The sequence below is a fragment of the Motacilla alba genome, chromosome 2, assembly GCF_015832195.1.
Source record: "Motacilla alba alba isolate MOTALB_02 chromosome 2, Motacilla_alba_V1.0_pri, whole genome shotgun sequence".
Taxonomy (NCBI): domain Eukaryota; kingdom Metazoa; phylum Chordata; class Aves; order Passeriformes; family Motacillidae; genus Motacilla; species Motacilla alba.
In genome coordinates this window covers 117075634-117101440 of record NC_052017.1, presented here as the reverse complement: position 1 = coordinate 117101440, position 25807 = coordinate 117075634, and the positions used below count along the sequence as shown (strand labels likewise).

The 25807-nt window shown below is 37.1% G+C and overlaps 1 protein-coding gene across 13 annotated transcripts in view; it reads left to right on the top strand.

Annotated features, from left to right (window-relative positions):
* PDE7A (phosphodiesterase 7A) overlaps nt 1–24562 on the top strand; it is a 75556-nt gene extending 50994 nt beyond the window's left edge. For all 13 annotated transcript variants that reach the window (XM_038122814.1, XM_038122791.1, XM_038122782.1 and 10 more), the window contains 10 exons: nt 8175–8326; nt 10023–10086; nt 12336–12431; nt 15525–15625; nt 17842–17973; nt 18267–18358; nt 18961–19105; nt 19951–20047; nt 21032–21112; nt 22441–24562. In XM_038122814.1, the coding sequence (XP_037978742.1) occupies nt 8175–8326; nt 10023–10086; nt 12336–12431; nt 15525–15625; nt 17842–17973; nt 18267–18358; nt 18961–19105; nt 19951–20047; nt 21032–21112; nt 22441–22652 (1172 nt within the window). In that variant the 3' untranslated portion in view covers nt 22653–24562. The remainder of the gene's footprint in view (nt 1–8174; nt 8327–10022; nt 10087–12335; nt 12432–15524; nt 15626–17841; nt 17974–18266; nt 18359–18960; nt 19106–19950; nt 20048–21031; nt 21113–22440) is intronic.
* Nucleotides 24563–25807: the final 1245 nt, after the last annotated feature.

Here is a 25807-nt window from a genome sequence, read left to right as displayed (position 1 = left end):
AATTCCCATTTGTGGAATGTATTATAAGCTATTCTGAGATCTGGCAAAAATGTCAGCATGTGCTGTTTCAAGGATGTTTTTAACTTTGTGGTTCTTAGCTCATGAACTCTTTGAAAATGTTTACCTTGAACAGTGGATTTAGACTTCCCTTGGCTGAGATGCCAGAATTCAAAGAAGAGACAAGAGTGCAAATTCAAATTGATTGCCTGAAACAATTTGAAAAATCCTGTGGCAGCAGCTAATGATGCTTTTGATGATACCATCTAAAGATTGAGATAAACTAAGCAGAGTCCAGATTAATTTCAATGCCCTTTTTTTCTTTCAAGAAAATAGAGGAATTACCTATTTGGTTATATTTAACAGTAATTGTCTGTCTTGTTCAGCACTTTACTATGAAGAAGGGTCGAGTTTCACAATGAGTAAAGTAATGCAGTAAGATTTATGTGATCATAGCTTGAAGTATTTGTTTCTTTTTGAAAATACCATCATTGAGGAGTAAAAAGCTTGTACTTGAGAGATTACTTCAAAAGCTGCCTTCCTGTGAATGATGCAATACTGAATTTGTCTTCTAATTATTCACAGTCCAGATTATTCAAATAAATTGTGTTCCACAATGTGAGAGATTTTGACTTTGATTTAGTTTGGAGAATGCAGTTACACAAGGGGAAATCAAGAAAATGCTCCAAATACAGCTGTATTGACCAAATAAAAAGAGTGAGCTTGAAGTGAACTTGGTTAAGGAAGATTTGGGGATAAAAAGTTCTAATTGAGAGTATAGAGCAGGTTTGTTTTTTTCTGTTGTTATTCTAGATGTTTGTTTTACTGACAGTTTCTTCTTTCCAAGCTGCTGTAAAACAGTATGTGTGCTCTGGAGTCTTGCACAGGTACAGGCCACTCTGTATTTTGTTGCTGGCTTAAGTCTGACCACAGAAGAAGACAGAGATGCATTCTATTTTTTCCCCCATTTCTTTTGAACCTCTCCAATGTATTCTTTCTCCTAGTACCTTATTTAGAAAGGTTTGGTTTTTTGTTTTTGTTGTTTTTTTTTTTTTTTTATGCTGGACAATTTGGTAAAAAATACCTGAGAATTCTTTTAATCTCTGCTCCCAGTTTGACTTTCTGTACTGACCATCATGTAGACTGGTAAAGGAAATTTGTTTTCTGTTAACCATGATGGGTTGTTTTTCAATTCTTTTTATTTCTGGTGATGGAAAATAGACAAAAAAAGATGAGTTGAGGGTTCTGTCATTCATTTACTGTAGAACTGAAGATTTCTAGGACATTGAAGAGAGGTGGGTTTTTCTGGGAAGACAGCAAGAAAATGATTTGGCAACGATCTGAAATATATTATCCTTTTGGGAAAGGAGTTTGGAACCATTCTATGTTGTGTTCTTCAGGAGGATCAGTATCTTGATTAACATGGCATAACCCATTTTGTAAAAGGCTGTGTTTGTATATATTTTGTGCATTAGTGTTCTGATGATAATGCTCTGAATATTTAGCTTCAGTAAGGTTTCTTAGTTTACAGTATGCTGTTGTGAATTGCAGCTTTGCCCTGCCCAGTGAGTGGATTAGGGTTAAAAAATCCCCAAAAACACAACTGCAGGATTGCTGGGTTTATGATTCAGTAAACTGGTACGGAAAGACTGTCTTGTATGTAGCTTCCTAGTCTTGAGATTATTGCAAAATGTTACTCATTCGAGCACAGAAATGGCAGTGTTTAATTCACTTAATTTTGTATCTTTCCTGAGGTGTTTACAGAAATTCTAAGATGAGCCAAAATTCAAAAGAAGTAAATTAGTAAAGTCCTGTAGATACCTTTTCATTATTTTTTTTTTACACTTTTACTGCTGTGCAATGACTTATAGTGCCATTGGAGAATTTGCACTGATTTCACACTGAAGTAGTCTAATCCCTTCACTTTGAGCAAATTCCCTCAAATTAGCTCTGCTTTGAGCAGAGGATTGGACTAAAGGATGTTCAGAAGTCTCTACATTCCCACCTAAATTATTCCATGGTTCTGTGCTTTGCTAAGGCAATGAGATCCTTTTGCTCTGTAAGATCCTTCAGAGAAAGTTATCTTTGGTGCTGGTGATGCCTAGCACTTCCCCTCCATCGGGGAGCATCTGATGAAAACCACTAGAGTTTTTAAGAGAATTGTGGTACTACTAGATATCTTTTTTCTGGTTCCACTCAGAAGACACTTGCAAAGCCATGTTTATTTCATGAATCCTTAACCCATAGCATATTTTCCAGCAGTCATTATTATTTGGAAAATAATGGAAAATATTTGGAAAATAAAAAAAAATTATGAATGTGCATATAGATATATATTGTAGATTAAAACCAAATCAGTATGGCTTAATATTTTTTTAAGCAGAAGAAGTGTAGTGCCTTACAATGATGCTAATCTTCTAAGTGGTTCTAAGAAAGACAGGAAGTATAGTGAGGTAATTTAGACCCCAATAGTCTAAATTAGTCTTTTTATGTAACTTTAAAATCCTTACTAAAATTATAGTTTTATATAATACTTGAATACTGAATGTCGTAAAAATATTTTAAAATTCAAACCATAAGTGGTAAAACATACAGGAGAGTTAAGTAGCAGGACTGAAGTAAAAAAAAAAACCCTACAAACATTCATGGATCTAATATAGTGCATTTCTTAATGGTTTGATGGGAATAGATGTGAAATTAGAGTGCTTATGGGTCCCTCTAGTGGTGTGAAATGCTAGATCATACTTTCAAATTATTCATAAATTGAAAATAAATTATATCCTGGAAAGATGGATCTTTAGAAAGGTGCATCCTTAGATGATTTTAATTGGCATGTAAAATGGAATATTTCTTTCCAACAAATATTTACAGGTAGTAGAAAATTTCAGATGATGTGTCAGGTTTGATGATGGTATCTGCTACGTAAAACTGTTAAATGTGCAGTTGAGTTAATACAGAAAATTCATGAGAGATCACTTCAGCTAAAAGAAGATAACTCCATATTTTTGGGGGAAAAGCCTCCTCTGGTGGGCCTGTGCTCATCTCAAAGTTCAGTTTTTACATTCAAACATAGGAAGGATCTAATACTTAAATTTTTTTTTCCCTAGCTTTTTTTTTTTTTTGTGGCAGTGATACCCAAGATCCTCAATTATGCTCTTTCTATTGCTGTGTAGCAAAACTCAGTGCTTTTTATAATGGATAGTTTTCTATCTGCCTTTTAGGCTGTAGCAAGGAAGAAATGGAGGTAAAGTTCTTATAGCTGGACAGCCTTGTTTTTACCAGATTGCTGTCAGAGGGTGTAAGTCTATCTTTGCATTATAAGAAATTGAAGTATATTGCTAGGATTTAAGGTTCCGTTAATAAATAAACCAAATCATAATTGTCATTCTTTTGTGGACTGTCCTTAATATACAAAAGATAGAATAATTGTGAGACTAAATCCATCAGTATATTGTGATCTTTTAAGTGATTGTCACTTGTCTTTACTTACTTTGTTTTTTTATATTGGCATGAGAAAAATAAATATTTAATACCCCTGTGAAATGTGCTGAAGCATTTTATTTTAGGTTTTCATGAAGTTAAAAGATTGGGAGTGGGAAGAGATTAAAATTAGCGTCTCAGAATACAGATGAAATCTGTTGCATGAAGGCGACTTGTGTTATTTTATTGCTATATATGCAGCACATTAGCAAAATAACTGATACTAATAACCAGAATTACTTCTTTTTCTTTATTTTAGAGAAAGGAATTTTTTATTATACTAGCATCTCATTTAAGATGCTTAGAAACAAGAATATAACCATTTTTATCAAAGAAACAAAAAGCCCCAAAACTTATGATTGATGCTTTGGATGATAACTAATTTACAAAGGAATGGCAAGAAGAATGTCATAGGACAGCTGCTGTTGAGTAGGCACTAAGGCCTACAGTTTGCCTTCTGGTTGCTTGCATCAAAAGCACTTCTCAATGCTGTAGTATCCTTCTTAACGTGCCCATCATCCCAACTTTGCTTTCATTCTCTTTCAGTTCATAAGGCTGTAAATGTCAAATTTATTTTATTGTTCTAATTTGTCCTTAAACTGTCCTTGTGAGCAAATGGTCAATATCAGATATTAGAAGGGCATTTAGCACACTGAAGGCTCCAAATGAAAGGAAAGATGTTTGGGCTGGGAGATGTTTTTGCAGCATGCTTGTTCATGAGCAAATGCAGTGCACTCTTCATTCTTCACTGTCTCCTTTCCATGATCTATACATTACTGAGCCTCGGTTTGGTAGGGTCTCTGAAATTAGCATCTCTTTTCATGACTCGTGATAGAAGAGGGGAGGTTGTCATTCTTATATTAATCATGCATCTAAAGGGAATGAATGTGCCAGGAGAGAAATGCCAAGTTTCCATTGCACAACTGTATCATTCATTTTACCAGTCTTTTCCATTTAATGGCCTTAGCTGATCTGCCAAAACCACAAAGCACTTGGTTTTTGTGTCCTTAATAATAATTTGTCTGTGAGGGAAAGGAAAAGGCAGGCACAGTAGCTATCAGTGTTCCTGCAGCTGGAGAATGTATCTTCCCCTCACTCCCTTCCTTAAAAGCCAGCTTTTTTCTGTTTCAGCCTCCCCTTTAAATTAATGGCCTGTCAAACCTCTGCATCTGACTTGCTTATTCTGAATTGTCCTGGGGTAAATGTTTAACTGTTTAAGAGAGAAATTTAGTTTTTGGGTTGATGTAGTCCCACAAATCAGGTGCTCTGGAGCTGCAGAGGGCTCAAAATCTCTTTGCTAATTTGGGAGTTCATATCTAAAGGATAAAGACATGTATTTAGTTAAGCTGGGGCTATCCATGTGCAATAACTAATAGCTCAAAGGGAAGCTCAAAGCCCAGCCCGTGGGGAGGAACAGCCCCAGGCCCCAGCACAAGCAGGGGGCAACCCTCTGGAAAGTGACTTGGCAGAAAGGAACTGGGCCTCCTGGTGGGTACCAAGTTAAACATGAGCCAGCCATATCCCTTTTCTGCAGAGAAAGCAAGTGGTATCCTGGGCTGCATTAGGAGGAATGTTGCCAGCAGGTTGAGGGAGGTGATACCTCTCCTATATGCAGCACCTATATGGTGAGGCCTCACCTGGAGTCCCAGTCTGGGCTCCCCAGTAAAAGAGAGACATGGACATACCAGAGAGAGTCCAGCAAAGGGTGAGGAAGATTAAAGGGCTGATGAGAAAAGGCTGAGAAAGCTGGAGCTGTTCAGCCTGCAGAAGGCTCAAGGGGAAACTTCTCAATGTATGCAAATACCGGAAGGGAAAGTGCAAAGGAGACAGAGCCAGGCTCTTTTCAGTGGTGCCCAGTGTGAGGACCAGAGGTAATAGGCACAAAGTGATGCGCATCAGGAAACACTTTTTCACTGTGAGGGTGGGTGACCAAATGTTGACACAACCAGAGAGGTTGTGGAGTCTGCATCCTTGGAGATGCACAGAAGCCTCTGGGAGATGGTTCTGGGCAGTGTGGTCTAGATGAGCAGAAGAGTTTGACCAGATGAACCTCATCTGGTACTTTCCTACCTCATCAGTACTTTGATTCTGTAATAAGCAGCATTGCTGCTAGGAAAGCTGGAATAATGTAGGCTTTGCTTTTTTTCTTTTAACAAGGGATAGAAAAACTAAGATTAATGTGTGGTTTACAAGGTATGTAAATTGGTGATAATTTAGAGAGTTTAAGCATATTTGTAAGATGAATAAGTGTCAATAGCATATTGTGAAGAGAATGATGGTTCAGCTTCACAGAAAACCAAGTAACTTATTTGTCTCTGTACCTCTATCATCACCAGAAAAAATCCTGAAGCAAGAAGATATGCAACTCCTCCTAAATGACTTTGAATACAAGTATAGGTGGAACACAGTCCTGTACTGCCAAATTGTTGCATTTCTGTATTCTGTTGTGTACTTTGCTGCCACAAGCTGCTCTTTTTCTTGTAGAACCGACAGCGTACTATTCCCTCCAAGATTAACAGGTGGTACCTGTGACGGTGAAACTTAATTTGTAGCATGACAACAAAAACAAGTTTTTGTTAACTGTAGATCTGTAGAAAACCACTTGAGAACAAGAAAATTATCTATGCTTCCAGAAAAGTGCTCATTTTTCCTGCTTTAAATATGTTGTTTAATGAGATTTAGTGTAGTCTCTGGCTTTTGTGTGTGACTTTGTGGATATTTTAGATAATTTTATAACCTAAATATAACCGTTTTATATTATTTGATTTTCAACCCAATAATTTCTGTTTTGAAAGCTGGCTCTGAAGGAATTGGATCAAGAGTGAGAGAGAGAAACTTCTTACCTGTAGCATATACTGCATTAGCAGCAGCAGCTGTATTGCTCCCTGCTTCTCTGTTATGCAGGCTGGTAGTGCTCAGACTGTAACGCCATGCTCACAAATGTGCTTAGAAATATTGGTAGAGTAATGTAGCATGACAGAATCTATTCGTTTTCCTGCTCAACACATGAATGTTGCTTTATAAGCAACCTTCATTGTACGTAGTACATCTGTTTACTTAATTAAAAAAACCCTGGGGTATATTATAGGTACCAGTGTCTTCAGAGGAAGAGCCCTTGGCCTTGAGAATGATAGCTTGAAGAAGGATACTTCATGTGGAGATGTCTGTGTTAGCCCTGAACTTCAGTGTCTTGATGAAGTGTTTCAGGCATGTCTGAAAGAAGATTCAGTTGAGTCAGTTTAATCTCTGTTAACACAGACGATGGTAGGGAATGGTGCTATGTTTGATTAGATACTCTATGATCATGGCACTGTCAGCTCTATTTAGAGGTATTTTATTAGTGTATTTTGTGAATTAATATATTAATTTAACATTTATATATTAATAAGCTAGCATAGAACAGAAAGTAAATTGGAACTTCTGCAGGGAGAAAAATGTAAATGGATACATATTTATGTTTCTGTTATGTAGAATTAAGCTGCTGTCACAAGGAATCACTGAGGCTTTTAGTTCAGATTGTCAATAAGGCTACACCTTCCTGTGTACGTTTTAGACTGACTTTAAGAATAAAAGTTGTAACTCCTTACTTCACCAACTTCTAATATGTCTTGTTTTTGGAAGGACAAGAGATCTGTGCTACAGAGTTATGATGATGGGTTTTTTTATGATCTGCATTTTTGAAAAAGAGCATGTTGGCACTGACTTCCTTACTTAATACCTCTTTTAAAAATTTTACTATTTAACAGGAGTCATTTCAGGCAGGTTGAGTGAATATCAAGATAAGATTATTGGCTTCCTGTTGGTTATATAAAACTGCTATTGGGGGGCACTGTTGAAAAGAAAGTAAAGGCCAAGTTTGGCCTAATGTATTTCAAAATGAGAATATCTGGCTTGCTACAAAGGAACTATAGCTCTATGTAGTTTGATGCTGGGGTTTCTTAAACACTTCAGGCATATCAAATGGAACTGGACATAAACTAGAATTGGTCATTTGTGTAAATCAGTTAACCTAATAATAATAAAGCAAAATATTTGGATTAATGTTTGAAACGAGGCTGACATAATTTTCTGTTGTGTTTTCATCGTACTGGGAAACAGAATTAGATATGCTGTGAACGTAAATGTCATTTGTTGTTTGGCTGAAGAGTATAGTTATTAGCAAAAGCACCGAAATTACTTGAGTGTGTTTAAAACTTCAGCATAGTAAAGAGATTTTCTGAGCTCTAAACTGTGTAAAAGTAATTTGTACTTGCTCAAAGCCTATTTGTATCTCCTTTATCAACACTCAGTTTCTGATACTCTCTTGCTGGTGTACATGTTATCTTTGGTGATTTGTTAGGGACATGGATTGGATGTGTGTACATGACAGCAATTTTCCAGAAATAATTGTTTGCAGTACTGTATGTGTTATTAAACAATATCCATAATATTTTTGTCCTTTCAATAACAGAGTTCCTTAAAAAGATGAGTTGCAGCTATGATTTAAGTATTTGTTTTTCTTCACAGGATGCTTGCATAGAATGTATTTTTTCTAATCCATGGCTCTGTATTTAGTATTAATAAAAATATCTGTATTTGTGCTGAAATGTTTGATACTCAAAAAAAAAATGCATTATCTTTATACCAAACTTCCCTAAGCACTTATCTTTTTGATAAAGGTTTTTTAGAGAGAGTGTTTATTTTCTTGTTTTTTGTAGCAAATTCTGAAATTGAGGTCTCTGTGTCTGCAAGAAATGTGAGAAGGTTGCTTAGTTTCCAGCGATACCTGAGATCTTCCCGTTTTTTCCGTGGTATCACTGTTCCAAATTCTTCAAACATTTTAGATGATGATTATAATGGACAAGCAAAGGTTGGTTGCTTGATTTTTATTTTTTTAAAGTATGTTTTTCTAAATGCTTGCTAGTATATATAACTATATCATATACTAAAAGTGCAACCAAACACCAATTTAAAGCATTTTTTTAATGTATGTGTGTATGTATTTTTCTGTGTTTATATATATATATATATGTATGTATATATTGTAATGAAATCCAGACAAAATGTCATGGTCTGTAGCAAACTCCTCTACTGCCCACAAGTTTACTCAGATGATTTTTATGTGGCTAGTGGTTTTGTTGTTGTTGTTTTTTTTTTACATTGTTGTTTTGGTTTTTTTTTAATAACTGGTGAATTAAGGATGCCCTTGAATAATTGAATAAAAAAATTAAGAGAGGAAAATGTATCTGTATTTAATAAATGTAATGGAGCAATTCAGACAACTTTGATTTTTAGTCCCCTTTGATTTTTAGTTCCCTTTGATTTTTAGTCAAAGCTCACTAGTGAACAACTGGAAGAGTGACTTCCTGAAAGTGCAGTAAATGGATTTCTCAGGACATGCTTATGTCAAACTGACTTTTTCTTTGGTAGGCACTTCTTCTAGAAAAGAAAAGTGATAGCTGTAATACACTTGTTCAGCACTAAAGCAGGGAAAGCAGATACTGGGAAGAGAGTTAGTGCTAAGGGAGCAGCTACCTGAATGAGCGGCTGCTGTATTTGCAACAGTGGATGGAAAGTGTTGAAGGGGATTGAGCAGGCAAAGGTTATTCAGGTTATTCAATATCCCAAAGGCTGTGTCACTGCATGTAGTGCTTTTTTAGTAATCTGACACAGAAAAAGAATGTACTTATAATTCAATGCATGTATCCGTGCTGAATTCCATCAGCCTGTGGTATACAAAAATATCAGAGAACCTGGAGAATGGATGTTAAAAATGTACATGTAATTTAATCATAAAAATATACTGTTAATGCTTTTGTTTCTTCTGATAGCAGAGTTTTAGTAGCTGGTAGAGAAAAGCTAGAACCAATAATTAGGTCACAAAACAGCTCTAGCAATCTAATGAGAATAAGAGAAGGCAGGAATCTGTTGTAAAATGTGCTGGACAGGTATTTCTGATACAGGTAAGGGAGGCAACGATTGGGACTGCTCAGCTCTGGTGAGGCCTCTTGTACTGTTTGCTGTTCTTGGTCACTCCTGTTGTGGGAAGAACAGTTCATGTGGAACAGCTGTGATAAAGATGTACTAATTCAGTGGGGTGAAAAGTCAAAGGCCAGGTTCTTAAGTTAAAATGCTTATACAGTGGCTCAAGTATCTAGTGAATCATATAGATACTGTCCTGTAAGCAGGGAAAAAAAGGAAAAGGTAAACGACTACATGGAGATTAATTTGCTAGTCTGAATGCACAGTCATTCTGCCGTACTATTTCTGATTTGAACCTAATTATTTTTAATTGTCTTTGAGAAACTGCCTAAAGGTTGAAAGGAGGATCTCCAACCAGTTTTGTCAAGACACTTATTGTTTGTTTTTTTCCTCTCCGCTCTTTTTATTTGTAAATGTGTGATGCTGTTCAGTTATCAGACAAATTTAATTATTCTTTTACTACTATTTTTTATGTAGAAGTTCTAAAGACTTCATCTGTCTCTGAAATCTTAAATACTCCTCTGAGCTACAGGAAGATAGACATATATTGATTGAAAAATGACAGCTTTTGTGTTTCTTTTCAGTGTATGCTGGAGAAGGTTGGAAATTGGAATTTTGATATTTTTCTTTTTGATAGACTGACAAATGGTGAGTTTACTTTTGGTATTTCATTTGTGGTTGATCTTCTAGCATAACTTAACTATGGTATTATGTTGCAGTGTTGTTTGCGATTGTTTGTTTACTAAAAAGTGCAAATTCCATCAGGTAGTACTTTTTGATTTAATAGTTTTTAATCTGAGTCCTAGTTTGCCTGGTCACTCCATTAAAATAATGATACTGCCAGTACTGATACTGGTAATTGATTTTTAGAAGAGTACTTGATGTACTTTATAGGTTGCTGTTCTCTCTTAGTAACTTAAAGTAGTAATTTGATACAAATTAACAAATAATTTTATGATCTTTGACTTCTTTTTTTCAATTATGGGATGCTGGTAATTTTTATGGTTCTGTCCAAAAGGTCATTTATATTGACCAAGTATTTTTCTGATAAATGTAGTGTTAGATAGAATGGTTCTATTACTTTATAGTGCTGTAAGAGACAGGTTGGTGTTAATGCATTATAATTATGACATAGAATACCTGGAGAATCGGGAGTTGAGCAGAGGGAAGCTGCTGTACACATGGCTTGCACAACATAGCAAAAGGAAGAGAACATTTTGGTGACTTTGAGTGCCCATTGCAAATAGCAGTAGGAACTACAGGAATAGTTGGTTAAAAAAAAAACCAAACCCTAAGTATTGTTCATTTGTAGGCAGAAAAGAGATCTGTAAATGTGCTGGGAAGGAGGAGGGAGGGCTGCTGCAGTGGGTAGGGTGAAGTTTTGCGTTATAATCTCAGCAATGGCAGCTGGGTTTTGAACAGAATGGAAGGAGGAGATGGGCAAGTCCAATTTCACAGTGACATTTATGCCAGTGTGGCGAAGAGAAAGGAGGGCAGCTCTTGCAGATTTTGCAGCAGTCATGTGGAGTAGGTAGCAAAGTTGCAATTACAGTTGCCAGAACAAGAAATTAAGTTCAAAAAGGAGAATGTGGCACCAAAAGATCTTTTTCTCTTCTATTTCATTGAAGGGGTGCTTGCCTAATCAAGTATAAAAGCAGTAACCTCACAGTTATATTAATTACAGAAGATGGATGGGAAAGAATGAAAATAGTAAGGACTTCTAAAAACAGAATGCTTATACAGATAATGATAAACTTTACATAACTGAATAAAAAAAAGCTATGTGTACAAGTTAACATGTAAGCATAGCTTCTTTTGGATTAGTTTATCAAAGGGGAGAACTCTGAAGTCATCCTTCTTATAAGAGCCCTCTCTACCTTTTAGATGTGCTTTTTTTTGTGCATTTATTAAAGTACCACCAGAAGAGCTTCTATTGTGGAAGCCTTATGATACCACCATCCATTCTGAATCCTAATTAAATTATTTTAGGAGGACCCTTTGATCAGTCAGCCTTGTTCTTGAAAGTTTGTAAGGGCAGAGTGCTGTATATAAAACTGCTGGATGAGCAGCCCTGGATGAACCTCTGTGAAGGAATTTCCCCAGTAAACATTGTTCCAAGAATTGTTTATTTATTTCATTGTGAGGATGTGACATGAGAATACATCAATTCTAGCCTAGTAATAAACTTGATTTAGAAGAAATTTTTGTCTTCTTGTCAGTGCTAGGTTTTGTAGTGCTGAACGAAGATTCTCAGCCATGACATTGTTTGCAGAGCAAATAATGGACAAGCTATTAAAAAAGAAACACTGTGGACTGTGTCTCTTGCAGTTTTACTTACTTTACCACTGCAAAAGATTATAATAAAGCTATGATTAGATAACAAATATTATAAGCTTGTAAGACTATGTTTTTTGTAGAGTTCCGGGTGAAATAAGTCCAGCAAAATATATGATGAAAATGAGAGAGAGCATATTTGCAATGTCCTCTAATCAAGAGTATTGTCTAGCTTTTCTTTTTGGCTGATTACATTTGTATTTTGTATATGTGTTTGTGATATGTTACATAAATATAATTATAAAATGGAATATAATTATAATGGATTTGCATGTTGAAACAGGTTTTTTAATGTTCAGTAACGTTTTCTTCCAGTTGCCATTGGACAGTTGGTGAATGCATTAGAATTAAGCAAAACCACTGGTTACTAGAGACAGCTAATGGAAACTTGTCATGTAGTAAGATTTAAATATTTATGAATTGGTGTAGAATATCATGACTTGGTGTAAAGAAGTTTGCTTGTGTAATTTTTGTGACCAATTTGTTTGAAATAATACATTTCTTATGGAAGAGTCACTGATTTCATGGCTTCCAATGAATTAGTATTTTCATCTTATTTTTAGGAAACAGTCTAGTCAGCTTAACCTTTCATCTGTTTAATCTACATGGACTAATTGAACACTTCCAATTAGATACGATGAAACTTCGTAGATTTTTGGGTAAATACAGCTTTTTATTTTGATGAATGTTGCTGTTTATCTGCATTTTTATACCTTAACTGAAGTCCTGGTTGTAGTTTAGCAATGAGGTTTGAAGGGTACTGATGCAGTCTACATTGTGCAGTGATTTGAATTATATTTATTGAGATGGTCTTTTAAAGTTTGTATGAGAATAGAATTTTCTGTGTTAAATCCAAATACGTATTAAGAAGTTTAATAGTTTCATGGCTGACGCCGTATTCTATTTATTAAATCTATTCAGTATCTATTAAACAATCAGGAATATACGTGACACTGTGTGACATTTGTATTGGGACAGGCTAGACAGCTACTTTCTTTGTTCTGATTTTTAGTTCTGTATTGATCTTTTTTTTTTCCAATGATGCAGTTTCCTAACTGTATGGAATACGTCAGAAATAGGTTTTGGTGCCAGTTTGGTTTTACCCTTGGCTTGCTCAAATTCTCCTACAAGTAAGCATTGCACTGTGGACATGGTTTCTCCCTAGACAGAGTATGGGACAATTTTAATTTAATGTCTGGGCCTGTGTCACTGGAATGCTTCCTTGAAAATATTCAAACCAAGTGGTACATTCAGTTGACAGAGCTGTCTGCCTCCCAATGCATAGACAGGTGCTGGTAGGAGACCTCCTTCCTTTGGTTCTTCTGCGACAGTACCTTTAATTTTGTGAAATGGGATGATTTTTTTAACTGACTGGGAGACACAAGTTTCTGGTCCCTTTCAGCAGTTTTTCACAGTTTCAGAGAAAACAATTCTGTGGTTACAAAGCTTGTTGCTTAACAGGGGAGCAATCACATTTGGAAGTCTTTTCTCCCCTTTCAAATAAGAGAATGTTTTTGTTTTCACAATTTAGTTCTCTTTCAGTTAAAAAAATAAAATCAGTTCTGTCTTGCATTTCATGTTGTTTCAAAATAGACTAAATTTTCTCCAGTTTCAGGAATGTTAATCAGCTGACCTTAATGACTGATATCTTGGAATGGAGGAAAATGATTATGGAAATCTGGTTTTAGGCTTCTGGAGTTCTAACTGAATGTGGTTTGTTTTTCTCATTGGGTTAGTTGACATCATGCAAATAATAATACTTGAAAAATCAGTTAGAAATTACTAGCTTAGTTAACTGGTTATCAGAAGATGAGAATTCTAACTAGATATGACTATTCAAAGTCATAATCCACTAAAATGAGATTAGATTTTGAAGAAGGCAAAATTTATTCTAAATTTGAAAATCAGCACCTTTCCCTTTTTGGTAATGCCTTCTACTTAATATCAGTAAAAAGCTCTGTCTTAGTCCATTATAAAATCAAAGAACCTTTCTTCCAAAAACAGCTTCTTAGCATGAACACAATTCATTCTTTTCTTTTGCTACCTCTTATACTCAAATCCATAGCAATCTGAAATCAAATTCCAGAAGACTAGGACAGCTCAAATGGTCCAGTGCCGCACAAAATTCACATATATGAGAATCTACTGGAATCTTTTTAAGTAGAGAAATCTTGATTTTAGTCCCCTATGGGATCTTAACTATTTTTTTTTGTGTGTGTGTGTGTATATATATATATATATATATATATATACACACACACTTACACACATGGTCTTTCAGTGATTTCCATCATCTGCTTGGAGATCTGCATCTTCTTACTGTGTCTTTACAGATTCTTATTCCAGACCTAAACCAGGGGAGAGAAAATGCAAAGTAGTGCATTCCTGAAAACAGGGTGGTTGTGCTGTTCTGATTCTGGCAAACTGTGATCAAAATGTTGACCTAGGTCTGCTTTAATAAAATAAGTAAGTTAGGAAAATTGTAAAGTTCAGGTAGCTGGATCAGCCTATGAAGCCATAAAAAAATTAAAAAGAAAGCCAGGTATATATGCATTCATGCACTTGATCTGAGGAATAGGTGGGAGAGAGTTCTACTGCAGGTTAGTAAAGCCCAAAGACATTTATATTGATTTTCATTATTTTTCATATGAGCTGTCACCTATCCATTGAGTACTATTGAGATGACATGGTGGTGACCGTATTTTGACTTTTCATGAACCTCAGCTTTCACAAATACCATGTCAGTAATGCTGTAACATTACATTCACAGTTTCATGGATCCTTTGGCCTTGTAAACTGAGTAGAAAATAAGCTTGTGGGCATGTTTGTTTGGTGGGACTGACAGTCTGTAGTCAGACATGAAAATGTTCTTTTGAGGTTTACTTGGAAGAACTAATGTGTAGTTCTTCCCAGCAAACCTCAAGACTTTAGAGGTAGTAGGCAAGACTTTAGAATATAGTTTGATTGCTGTGCTTCTTCCCTTCAATCCTTTTTAACATTATAGTTTTTTCATTCCCAGTACTTGAGCTAATGTTGATGCCCTTCAAAGAATTCTGCCTGTAATGTTCCAGGACAGTCAGGAAGATGGAGGAAAGAGGAGGAAAGCAAAGAAGTAGTTAAATAGGGAATATTGAATATAGGTGTAGTTAGTCAGACCAGCATCTAAAGGAGATTCTTTTCTAAATTGCATATGGGCTTACATTTGCCTGAGTACCAAGTATGAGAAAATGCCTAGCATACATAGAGAAGTGGTTTTCCTTTTCCACTTTCCTGACTGGGAAAGAAAAACACTTCATATGATGGGAAAGCAGCACTTAATTCCCCTAAAGTCCTGTTTGTTTTCAGGTCATGATATGAAGTCATCCTAATGGTTTGGTAAATAGCATAATTTTAATTTTGTATTCAGTGTTGCCTCATCATTCAGACAGATTGTCAAAGACAATCTTCCTGGGAAGATTCTTCCCTGGGAAGTTCTCAAAGTCAGAGTATCTCAGATTATATATTGATTTCAAATTGTTTAATTTTTGCTCTGAGGTAACTTTACATGTAGTTGATTTCCTTTAGCAAACACTGTTTCTTTGCATAAAAATCTTACAGCTGCATTGTGGTTCAGCTGATGATTTATTGACTCTGATGCTTTATTATATAAACTTGTGATACTGCATATTTCTGTGTCTAATAGGGGCATATTAAATGGTCCTTGAAAAAATTGCAATTCTATTTAAATTTGGATATTTGTTATTTTCCTGCAGTTATGGTTCAAGAAGATTATCATAGTCAAAATCCTTATCATAATGCAGTTCATGCTGCTGATGTGACTCAGGCCATGCACTGTTACTTAAAAGAGCCCAAGGTAAGGAGCATTCTCACTTTTACATCATACATACAGAAATATGTGTTTGTGTGTATATGCACATGAATGGATTGTGTGCACATATCACAGAATCATTTAGGTTGGAAGAGACTTCTGAGCTAGAGTCCAGCCTGTGATCAATCACCACCTTGTCTACTAGACCATGGCACATGTGGCACTGAGTGCCACATCCACCTAAACACCTTGACTTAAACACCTCCAGGGACAGTGACTCCACCAGTGTGGACAGCCCATACCAATGTCTAATCACCCTTTCAGTGAAGAAATTGTTCCTAATGTCCAACCTGAACCTCCCCTGGCACAACTTTAGACTGTGTTCTCTATGCTGTCGCTGGTTACCTGGGAGAAGAAGCCAGGCCCCACCTGGCTACAGCCTCTTTTCAGGCAGTTGTAGAGAGCAGTAAGGTCATTGGTCTATATATAAACCATATATGTATGTGTATATGCACATACAGGCTTTATCAAAAGTAAAGAAACCTAAGAACCTAACAAGAAACACTTTTGAACTCTCCCTTGCCCTCCCTATTGCTGAGGCTGTGGATTCACACTTAGTGTGCTTTTCTTTTCCTCCCCACTCTGAGCTGACATTGTCTTTTGTGTGACTTCCTGCTGAACTAGAGCAGGGAATTAAAGTTGCAGCTGTTTAATATAGTGCTGTGCCCCAAGACATTATATAGAATTGCAGCCTGAGTCAGAGCTGGCAACAACAAACCTGTGTACTTGTCATATGGGATGTTTTTTTTTCTTCCATAAATTACCATTACTCTTGCTTTGCTCATCTTTCCTGTTACTGAACGGTTTACTTCTATGAGAGGCAGTCCATAGCAATACATCAGGAGTTCTCTTTGGCTTTCTTTTTAAGAAAGGGTAAAGCGGCAGACCTTAAGGAACTAAACTAGTTTAGTGTTTGTTCCTCTACTACTTAGACTGCTGTCAGGCTGCTTCAAGTGATGTCTTGGACAATTTCAGGGCAAAGTTGTGTCCTGTATTAAATTGAAAGCTTTAGTGCTCTGTTGCTAGATGAAAAGTTATCTACCTTGATGCAGATTATCACCAATCTGATATTCCCTTGAATAGCTCCTTATTCTGCTTCTGAGGTAAAAACAAGTAAATTTTGGCTCCATAAAACCTTTTTCAGAGGCTCTTTGCCCACTCCTCCCACTCAGTTTCTCAGTGCTGCTCTCAGACCAATTGGTGCAGTGAGCCTGATCAAAGCTGGTACATGATGAGCTTTTTTATGGCATTCAGTTTGGAAGCTCTGAGCATTTTTTGTTTAATGCTCGTGATGGAAGTTTTGTAAAGCTTCAGATACAAGAATAGGCTTGGTATTTTTAGTAACATGTACAGCTATAGTTCAGTGTACTGAACTCCAGCTCTGTTGCACTAAAGTACATAATAAACATGTGAGGTGTGATACATGGCAAAAGCAACAGGGAACATAAATTTCTGTCCTTGCAGGGTGTTCGCTGCAGTTCACCTTTATATGGGCAGAACTGTCCTCTCTGTTTTAGTGCAAAATAGACTTTGTTACCGAGTTTAAACTTTAAAACCTCTCAACCACAAGAAGGAACACCTATGAACAGTGACAGTAAGTCCATGTAGATGCACACTGAGATAATTGACATGCTCATTGGAAATATTTATTTGTGGCAGATTTTCCTCCTTTGGTTCTATTCCTGGTAGATCTTGAAATACAATTTTGCATAAATGTAGAAATACATTCTAAATAGTTCTAAGTCTTCCAGAGCATTAGTTTCTTCCTCTTAGGAGGAAAGGTTTTCATGCTTTTTAAAATTAATATGAATTTAAAGCAGAGTAGACACAAATAGACTTGGTAAATGAGAGGGAGAGCTAATTTTAAGAATTTGCTGCTTTTATGGGGTCTGGTTAGGAATCGTGCTTCATTACCAGACACAAAGGGTTTTGTGTGCTGGCATATTTTAAGAGTGGACTTGGCATATTTTAAGAGTGGACTTTGCCATTCAGAAAGAATAATGCTTAAACCATTGTTGAAATTTTGTTGCTTTTGGAGGGGGGGAATACTGTGAAAAGTCAATGGAATGTTAGTTTTACATCTTCAAGATTTTCTCCAGATTTCTATTGGCTTTTAATTACTGCAAACCAAAAATGCAACATTCATGCACTTTTTCTAAGGCCATATTGCATTACTAACATTTGTTGGATTTGCCTTGCAGCTTTCCAAGTCTTTAACTCCATGGGATGTCCTGCTTAGTTTAATAGCAGCTGCCACGCATGATTTGGATCACCCAGGCGTTAACCAACCTTTCCTAATTAAAACAAATCATTATTTAGCGACTTTATATAAGGTAAGGATAAAATCAGTTGTTTTGTTAAAACCAGGTTTGGACAGGAGTATAGAAAAGGAGTATAAATTGTGATGTGTTTAGGTAGTGGTAGGATGGAATGCAGACATTGTTTCCATGTCACTGGAATAAAAAATTGTGCAAATTAAGTATTCAGGATTTGTGGGTTTTAACCTTTGGGAAAAGCAAAAAAGAAGAGAAGAAAATACAACACCAACCCCAAAACACAGCCAAATTGTATATAGCTCTTCAGTTTAAGAAAAAGGCATTGACTGATATTCCCTTTTAATTCACAGAATACCTCAGTATTAGAGAACCATCACTGGAGATCGGCAGTGGGGTTGCTGAGAGAATCTGGTTTATTTGCACACATGTCATTAGAAAACAGGTATGTTTATACCACATAGTATAGATTAGTTTCAGATAGAAGCAATCTGTCAGCTAAGACAGCCCTGCAAAACAAGATAAGTTATTGCACAGCAGTTTTGAGTACAAAATACAGAGATCTATTTTAAGAATTCCTGGATACTGTGCTGGTAGAGTAGAGCAGTTCATGGTGCAACGTGATACTCAGAAAATAACATATATTGCAAGCACACTGAAGGAGTGTATTCATGTAGTCAAGCACCTGTTCAGACTAAACTTGGCAGTCTTTTCCCGTTCTGCCACCACAACTGTAGTTTAAAATAGACCATCTTCACCTACTCTTGACAAGAAATAATCTTGAGACAATCAGTTCGTGCATTTTTAAAGGGGAAAAAAAAAAGGAGGGGGAGGAAAAAAAGCTAAAAACTGTTTTAGTCTTTTGAAAGCTGCCAATGAAATATTCTGATACTTCTGTGAATGTTGCAGGAATTTTTCAGGAAAAGAAAACAAACAGTTCAGTGAAAATGTTATTATAAAGCTTGTATTTCTGTAATAACAAATATGATAAAATGCCATGTAGGTCTAGTGATGGCTGTTTTGAACGTTTGGTGTCACTTATTTCAGGCAGCTGATGGAGAGCCAGATAGGTGATCTCATTCTTGCCACAGACATCAGTCAACAAAACGAGTACCTGTCCATGTTCCGATCCCATTTGGATAGAGGAGATCTATGTTTGGAGAACGCAAACCATCGTCACTTCATCTTACAGGTGATCTTACTGCTCGTATTTTTGAAAACTGCACTTTAGTGGAAAAACTAATTTACTTTAAAATACTAAATACTGCTTCAGCCAGGCCTTCTCCCCCTTTCAAAATGGAGCAGAACTGTCTTTTAGTCTTTCTGTTCCATTACAAAGAGGTTGTTCCCTCCACTTCAATTCCCACAGCCAGCACTTCTCCCAGTGATGGTGTGTGTTGGTAAGTCTGATAACTTAAAGCTGCTGAAGCAAGGTGTTTCCAAGACAAAGAAACACCTTCTAACAACTCCATTGCAGCCTCAGAACTGTAAAATGCTTTGTCAGAACATATTTTGGGGAAGGAAAGCACAGCTGTTGTGAATCAGTTTGCAGTTGTGCTAGTGAGCTTTAGCAAACTTTAAAAACAAAAGTCTTGAGCATCTTAGGTTTGTAGGCATTTTCTTACTAGGTTCATATTGTGGGCTATAAGAGAAAGTGGACAAACAGATGAGAAGTTCTGTCTTGTGCAAGCTATTGCTAAAAATACAAGCATGAGAGCCAGAAATGGAAAATACTGCTTGCTTGCTTTGATGCTTCTTTTTCTGAAGTTATTTTTGGTTCCTGTACCAGTGAGTATACTAAATATAGTGGTCCTGAAATACTTTGAGTTGACTGAATTTCCATATTACTCAGGGAGGATCATGAGATCTCACAATTCCCTGAGTGTTTTTTAAATATTACAGAACATAACTTTGGAGCACAAATGGTAGGCAGGTTTGTTATTCACAAAACCTAAAATAATCTGCTATCAGGAGCTGGTAATTACAGGCACTTGTGTGGAAGGAAAGGTGATCTAACACTGTGTGTTAACTTGTTAGATGGCTTTGAAGTGTGCAGATATTTGTAACCCCTGTCGGACATGGGAGCTGAGCAAGCAGTGGAGTGAAAAAGTAACGGAGGAGTTCTTCCATCAAGGCAAGTAAGAGTAGAAGTATCTGTTAGTGTATAATGTATTTAGTGTGGAGAGAGTGTCCATGAGCCCTAGTCCATTTATATTTAGCACTAACAGAGATGTGCAGTATAGGAGTTTTTTACTTTCATGGGTTGTGTTTCCTGCCAAAGGTCAGAGTTACTAAAACCCAGCAGAGAATCAGCTTAGACTCTGAACCTAGAATGGCTGATGCAATGCATCCTTCAGCTGAAAGGGGCTTCAGATCAATAATTATGGCCACTTTAAATTGGCCTAGTGGTTTCAGAAAATTATGGAATATGTTCATCATGTGTCTTCAATATTTAAGCTTCAGCTGTGAGGCCTGTTGGTAAGCAGGTAAGAGCCAGGGAGATTTTTAGTTACTGTGCAGTTTAGATTACTTATGAAAACAGTTAATAAAGCCTTTAATTGGCAAATGGAGTGAATTTGCTCCATTGTTATTAAATTGTTATATAATAAAATTAAGGGTAGTTTGGTGGACTGTAGATCTGCTAATTTGCACGTGAATATGGTAAATGGGGAACAGACTGCTTTATTTGGTGCTAATCATGTGAGACTTAATCTTAGATAAAGGTGATGGGGAAGCAGAAACACAAATTGCCTTTAGCGAGAAATTTCTGAAAGCTAAGCTGTCCCCTTCCATATTGCTGAGGGGGGATTAATTTGTCATTTCTATGACAGTACAGGCTTTGCAAGAAAGAGGATGGTAATCCTTCAGGAAACTTGTGGTTCTATGGGGTTTCTGTAATTACTGTTTAATGAAAAATACCAAGTATTTAAATACAGTAGTTGTAAGTATTGTTAGTCTGACAGATCTGCTTGGCTTTTTGGGAATTGGGAAGTAAATGCATTCCATCAGCTGCAGGGTAGTGTCTTTGTTAACCAATGCTCACAGCTCACTTCTGTTAGTGATTGATTTGATTGGGACTTGATGATTTAATGGCTGCATTATACTTTTGTTTCTTTAGGTGATATTGAAAAAAAATATCACTTGGGTGTGAGTCCACTTTGTGACCGACAGACAGAAACTATTGCCAACATCCAGATTGGTAACTGCAATTCAGTTCATTTTAGCAGATTTCTTTCAGCATGCAATTTGAAAAAAAGCACATTTTGGATACATTTCCTAGAGGCTGAACATACTCTGTGTCTGGCAGCACTTTATAATAAAGAGCAATTTTATTTTTATCTGCTACATAACCTCTCTGGAATTGTTTCTGAACGGTGCTGCCCTGACAGTCCTGGAGCCCCTCTGTTTCCTCACAGAGCAGGTACAGCGTGGGAGGCAGCTCTCTGACTTCTCCACACTGCTGCCCAGAACTTTGCCCATCTGAAGGGTATTTTGGGAAGAGGAGGGTCCCTTCCTCTTGCCATACGGTCTTGGGTGCCTTTTGCACTGAGCTTGTCACAACTGGGCATGCTAGGTTTAGCTTTTTGGAATGTCAGCATTCCCTTTAAATACAGCCTTTAAGGAGGGAGGTGGGCAGAGATGTGATGGAGGATGGTGGATAGCCATGATATTAATAGTTTTTGCTAACCTGACTTGGATTTAAATATTTAAATAGTAAAATGTCTTTTTATAGTTAATTTTAATAAAAGTTGATTATGGAGGTGAAGTGGGACTCAGTTAAAAACCTAGTAAAAGAAAAGAACAAATTTAACAACAATCACAGTGTGAATTAACGTTTTAGATTGACACAAAAGCTGATGTGTTCAATCAGCTGCACTGTTTAATTTAGAATGCTAGGAAATCATGTATTTTTTTAATTAAAAGACTCAGTTTTGGCTATCTTATCACTGATTTTTTGCTTAATGGAAATAGACATTACAAATAAATGAACATGTGCATACACACAAAGTACATCAGTGTGTTGTTTTGTGGCCTTGTTTAAAAAGTTTCTAAAATTTATATTTTACAGTATTTTTAGTCGCCCTACTATTGTGAAAACAATATATTCTTTTTCCCCTTGTGTAGTACAATTCAGACACACCAAAGGGTAATTAATTATAAAATATTTAGAACTTTAGGTTTTCTAAATTGTGTGACTTAGTTGCTGATGTTTAAATTTCTCTCCCCCTCCATATTGTCCAGTATTTGTCTTCATTTGGTCATTGCTGTGAAAGAAAGAAGGTTAATTTGTAATGCAGTGCATTGCTGTTCTTCTGACTGATCAGTAAAATCTTTTACATTTTGAGAGAGTTTTTGTAAAGATGCCCAAAATATCTAAATGAATATTTAACTGCACGTTGGAGAATAGTAGTTTGACACATTTATTGTTTGCTGCTAAATGCTATTTGAAGTGTTTGGTTTAAGTGTTTTGCTTTTTCTCTGTATTGTTTTTTTATTTAATCTGCCTCTGCTTGCTTGTTTTTGAAGGTTTTATGACTTACTTAGTGGAACCACTGTTTGGGGAATGGGCCCGGTTTTCCAACACGAGGCTGTCACAGACAATGCTTGGCCACCTGGGACTGAACAAGGCAAGCTGGAAGGGAGTGCAGAGGGAACAGGCGGGCAGCGGTGACGATGTTGACCCCACTTTTGAGGAAATGGACTCAGACATTTTACCTCAGGAACCTCGATTGTCCTGACCTCAATCTCCATGACAAAACTGCCTCTTCCCTCGGTATCCGCACGGTTGGATTAAAGGAGACACATGCCAGCCCAAGGTTTTGGTAGAATGGTAAAATGATGCCAGCATTATTTATTTCCAAGTTTTCCTTTGACACAGACCATTTGACCCAGAATTTTTTTAAGCCGCCAGATCTGAACATAGAGCAATATGCACCCGCCTCGGTTGGTTGTGTTCGGAACCTCGAATATGCAAAGCACAGCAGCGACCGAGCCTTGGAGCAACGGGACGGAAGCGCCATCGTGCCCCATGGCTTGGGTTTTCTCATGATATTTGGAATACGGTCTTCAAATCTAAGACTTGACATGGATTGTTCCACTCCCTTGGAATTTAGCAAGACTCGCATAAATGTGTTCAAAGCATACCTTCCACTCAGTCCCTGTTTTAATACGGAAATGTGAAGTGCCCATCCTCTGCTGCCTCTGGCAAGACTTGATGTTTACAAATGTACTCTGAAACTGTCGGTTCTAGACTTAACCTTTGCGCATGGCTGTGAAGGAACCACTAACTTGGGTTTTTTTGCTTTTTTTAAAGAAAAAGATCAAATTTGAGACTGCAGCTCTTGTTTCTTTGGATGCCAGAAAAGCCTCCCATTTGCCATAATTTTGTTTGCGCACTGGGAACTGAGCATTCATCATAGAGCACAGCCAAGCTTTACTCCAGTGCTGTATGGGAATGCAATTTTTTATCAGCGAAAAAACACTTCTGAATCTGGGAAGGGGTGGGGGGGAAGCGTCCGAACTGCATTGCGATTCTGCAGTGGGAACATCGCATGTTGTTCTCACTATTGTACACTTGAACTGCACATGCAAGAAAAAGGTGGAATGTCTAAACACCATAATCAGCTCAGGGTATTTGCCAATCTGAAATAAAGTGGGATGGGAAGCGTGTCCTTCAGAACAAGGGTACAAATGCCCCTTTCGCTGCAGCGTGTGTGTATGTGTGGGTGTGTGAGTACGTTTGGGACCGGGGAGGGCGGGAGGGCTCGGGGAAGGGTTTGAACGGCAACATTTTTTCTTTTTCTTTTTTTTTTTTTTTTAATTTATTCTTTTAGAATGTGACAATTTCATGAACAGCCACACTGGGGAGGAAACTGTAACAAATTGCTACAGATGCCTTAAACTATGCACAAAGCTAAGTGACCAAATTTGTTTTTGATTTGAAAAAAAAAACAATAAAAAAAAGTGCATTGTTTACGTATTCCTCCCTCTACTGAAACATTACCCACTGATGGGTTTTTGATGGGAAAAGGAGAAAATGTTTTTTAGGACAAAATTAAAGGACTAATTTTAAACTTAAAACATTCCATTTTTGTAATTTGTTTTACATTGTTTTAAGTACAGTAAGCACAACTGTAATCTAGTTTGAGAAACTGGTGCTTTCTTTTAGTTCATTTGTATTTCCCTGTTATTATTGTAAAAGACTGTTTATTAATTCTGTTTACAGTTTGTTGCAACAGCCATTTTTGGAAGAGAGCTTCAGCGTAAAGCCATTTGTAAAGGCTTTGCCATATTCATTTTAATATGTGCCTGTTGCTGTTAACTTTTAATTAATAAAACAAAATCTTTTCACATTATGCTCCTGTACATTTAAGTTATGACTGAGTCCAGCGTTGTGGAAAGGTAGCTAAGGTTGCAGTCAGCTTCCACTGTAAAACTAAACCAACTTTTGGATTTGAAAATACTAGTCCTCGTATGCCAAAATTGATTGCCTCTTGGAGCTTGGCCTTTTACTGTTTGAAAAGCAAATCCTGACTTACCTGATTGTTTCCCTTCTAAAACTGTTTATTATTCTTTCATGTTCCCTGAAGTAGTATCATTAATCTCAAAGTGGCCATGTTTAAAGAAATAAATTTCTAATGAAACCATTCTTTTGAGCCTGCGTGAACTTCCTTCCTTCGCTGTCAGTGCAAGTTCTTGACGCTGACTCCAAGAGAGAAGGATCAGATGGGACAAGGAGCTCTGGTTGTAATTTTCAGGAGAGAAGAGCCATTTCTGACAAGTTGCCTTTGAAAAGGGCGCTTAAAGCTGGGAGAACACAGAGGTAGCAACTGTGTGTAACTTAGCACAGAGAAACTGAGAGAGATGTACTACAGAGCAGCACTTAACTGGGTTAAATGTGGAAAAGTACTGATTCCTCTTGGACATTTTTGAATGAAACATATTCCAAACCTGCAGCTATTTTCAAAATGACAACTAAAATCAGTCTGATGATGCCTTCTGTGACACATTTGTAAAAAATGAACTTGGTTTAAAGAGCATCAACTGCATTTTTAGTTTTGCTACTTGCTACAGGCATATGTTAATATGCAATTGTAATGAAAATTAAGATTAATAATTTTAAAAATAGGTATATGGAGTATTTCAACATAGTATTTTTAAAGACCCTGTGATTTTTAACGTTGTGCAAACTTGCTGTCCTTTGCTCTGGCAGGACCCAGAAGAGCTTGTCAAAGTGTAAAATAGGGGTAGTTTTATTCTAAGCCACCCTTCCTGGAAGGGGGTCTCTCTACCAGACTGGTAGATAGACTGCTTCTAATCCCACCTCTTCGTGCCTGTGGAAGTGCCTGGCATTGGACTTGAAATAAAAATACTTTTTCCGTGTTGGCTTGAAGTGCCTTCTACAAATCCACACTGAACTTTAACATTCCTGCAGCTTCAGCACGTCAGGTGAGAGCCGAGAGTCCCGCGGCCACTCGGAGCCCCTGGGGCCCAGAACCCTGCCGGGGAGGGGGGCAGCCCCAGCTGTTCCAGCTCACCGACAGTGAGCACTGTTCTGTACACAGACACAAACGGGCCTCAGCTTATGTACAAGGGGGCCCAGCCTCCATGGGTGGCCTTGGAGCACTTGAGGTGTTTTGTTGTGTTCTCAATGCAAAAGTGTGGTTATCTTATTGCAAGAGTCCCATACCTTCTTGGTCATTTCTCATGGGTAGTTCTTCTCAACACTGCTCCTTCTTCAAAGCCCAGACAGCAGCTGACTCTAGGTCCCACTTCTCCCTGTCTTATAGGATTGTTCTTCCTTATTGGTTACAGCTGTGAGTCAAGCCTGTTCCTGATCTTGGATAATTGGCCTGGCTGCAACTCTTTGGGGGTAAAGCTGCTTTTTACACAT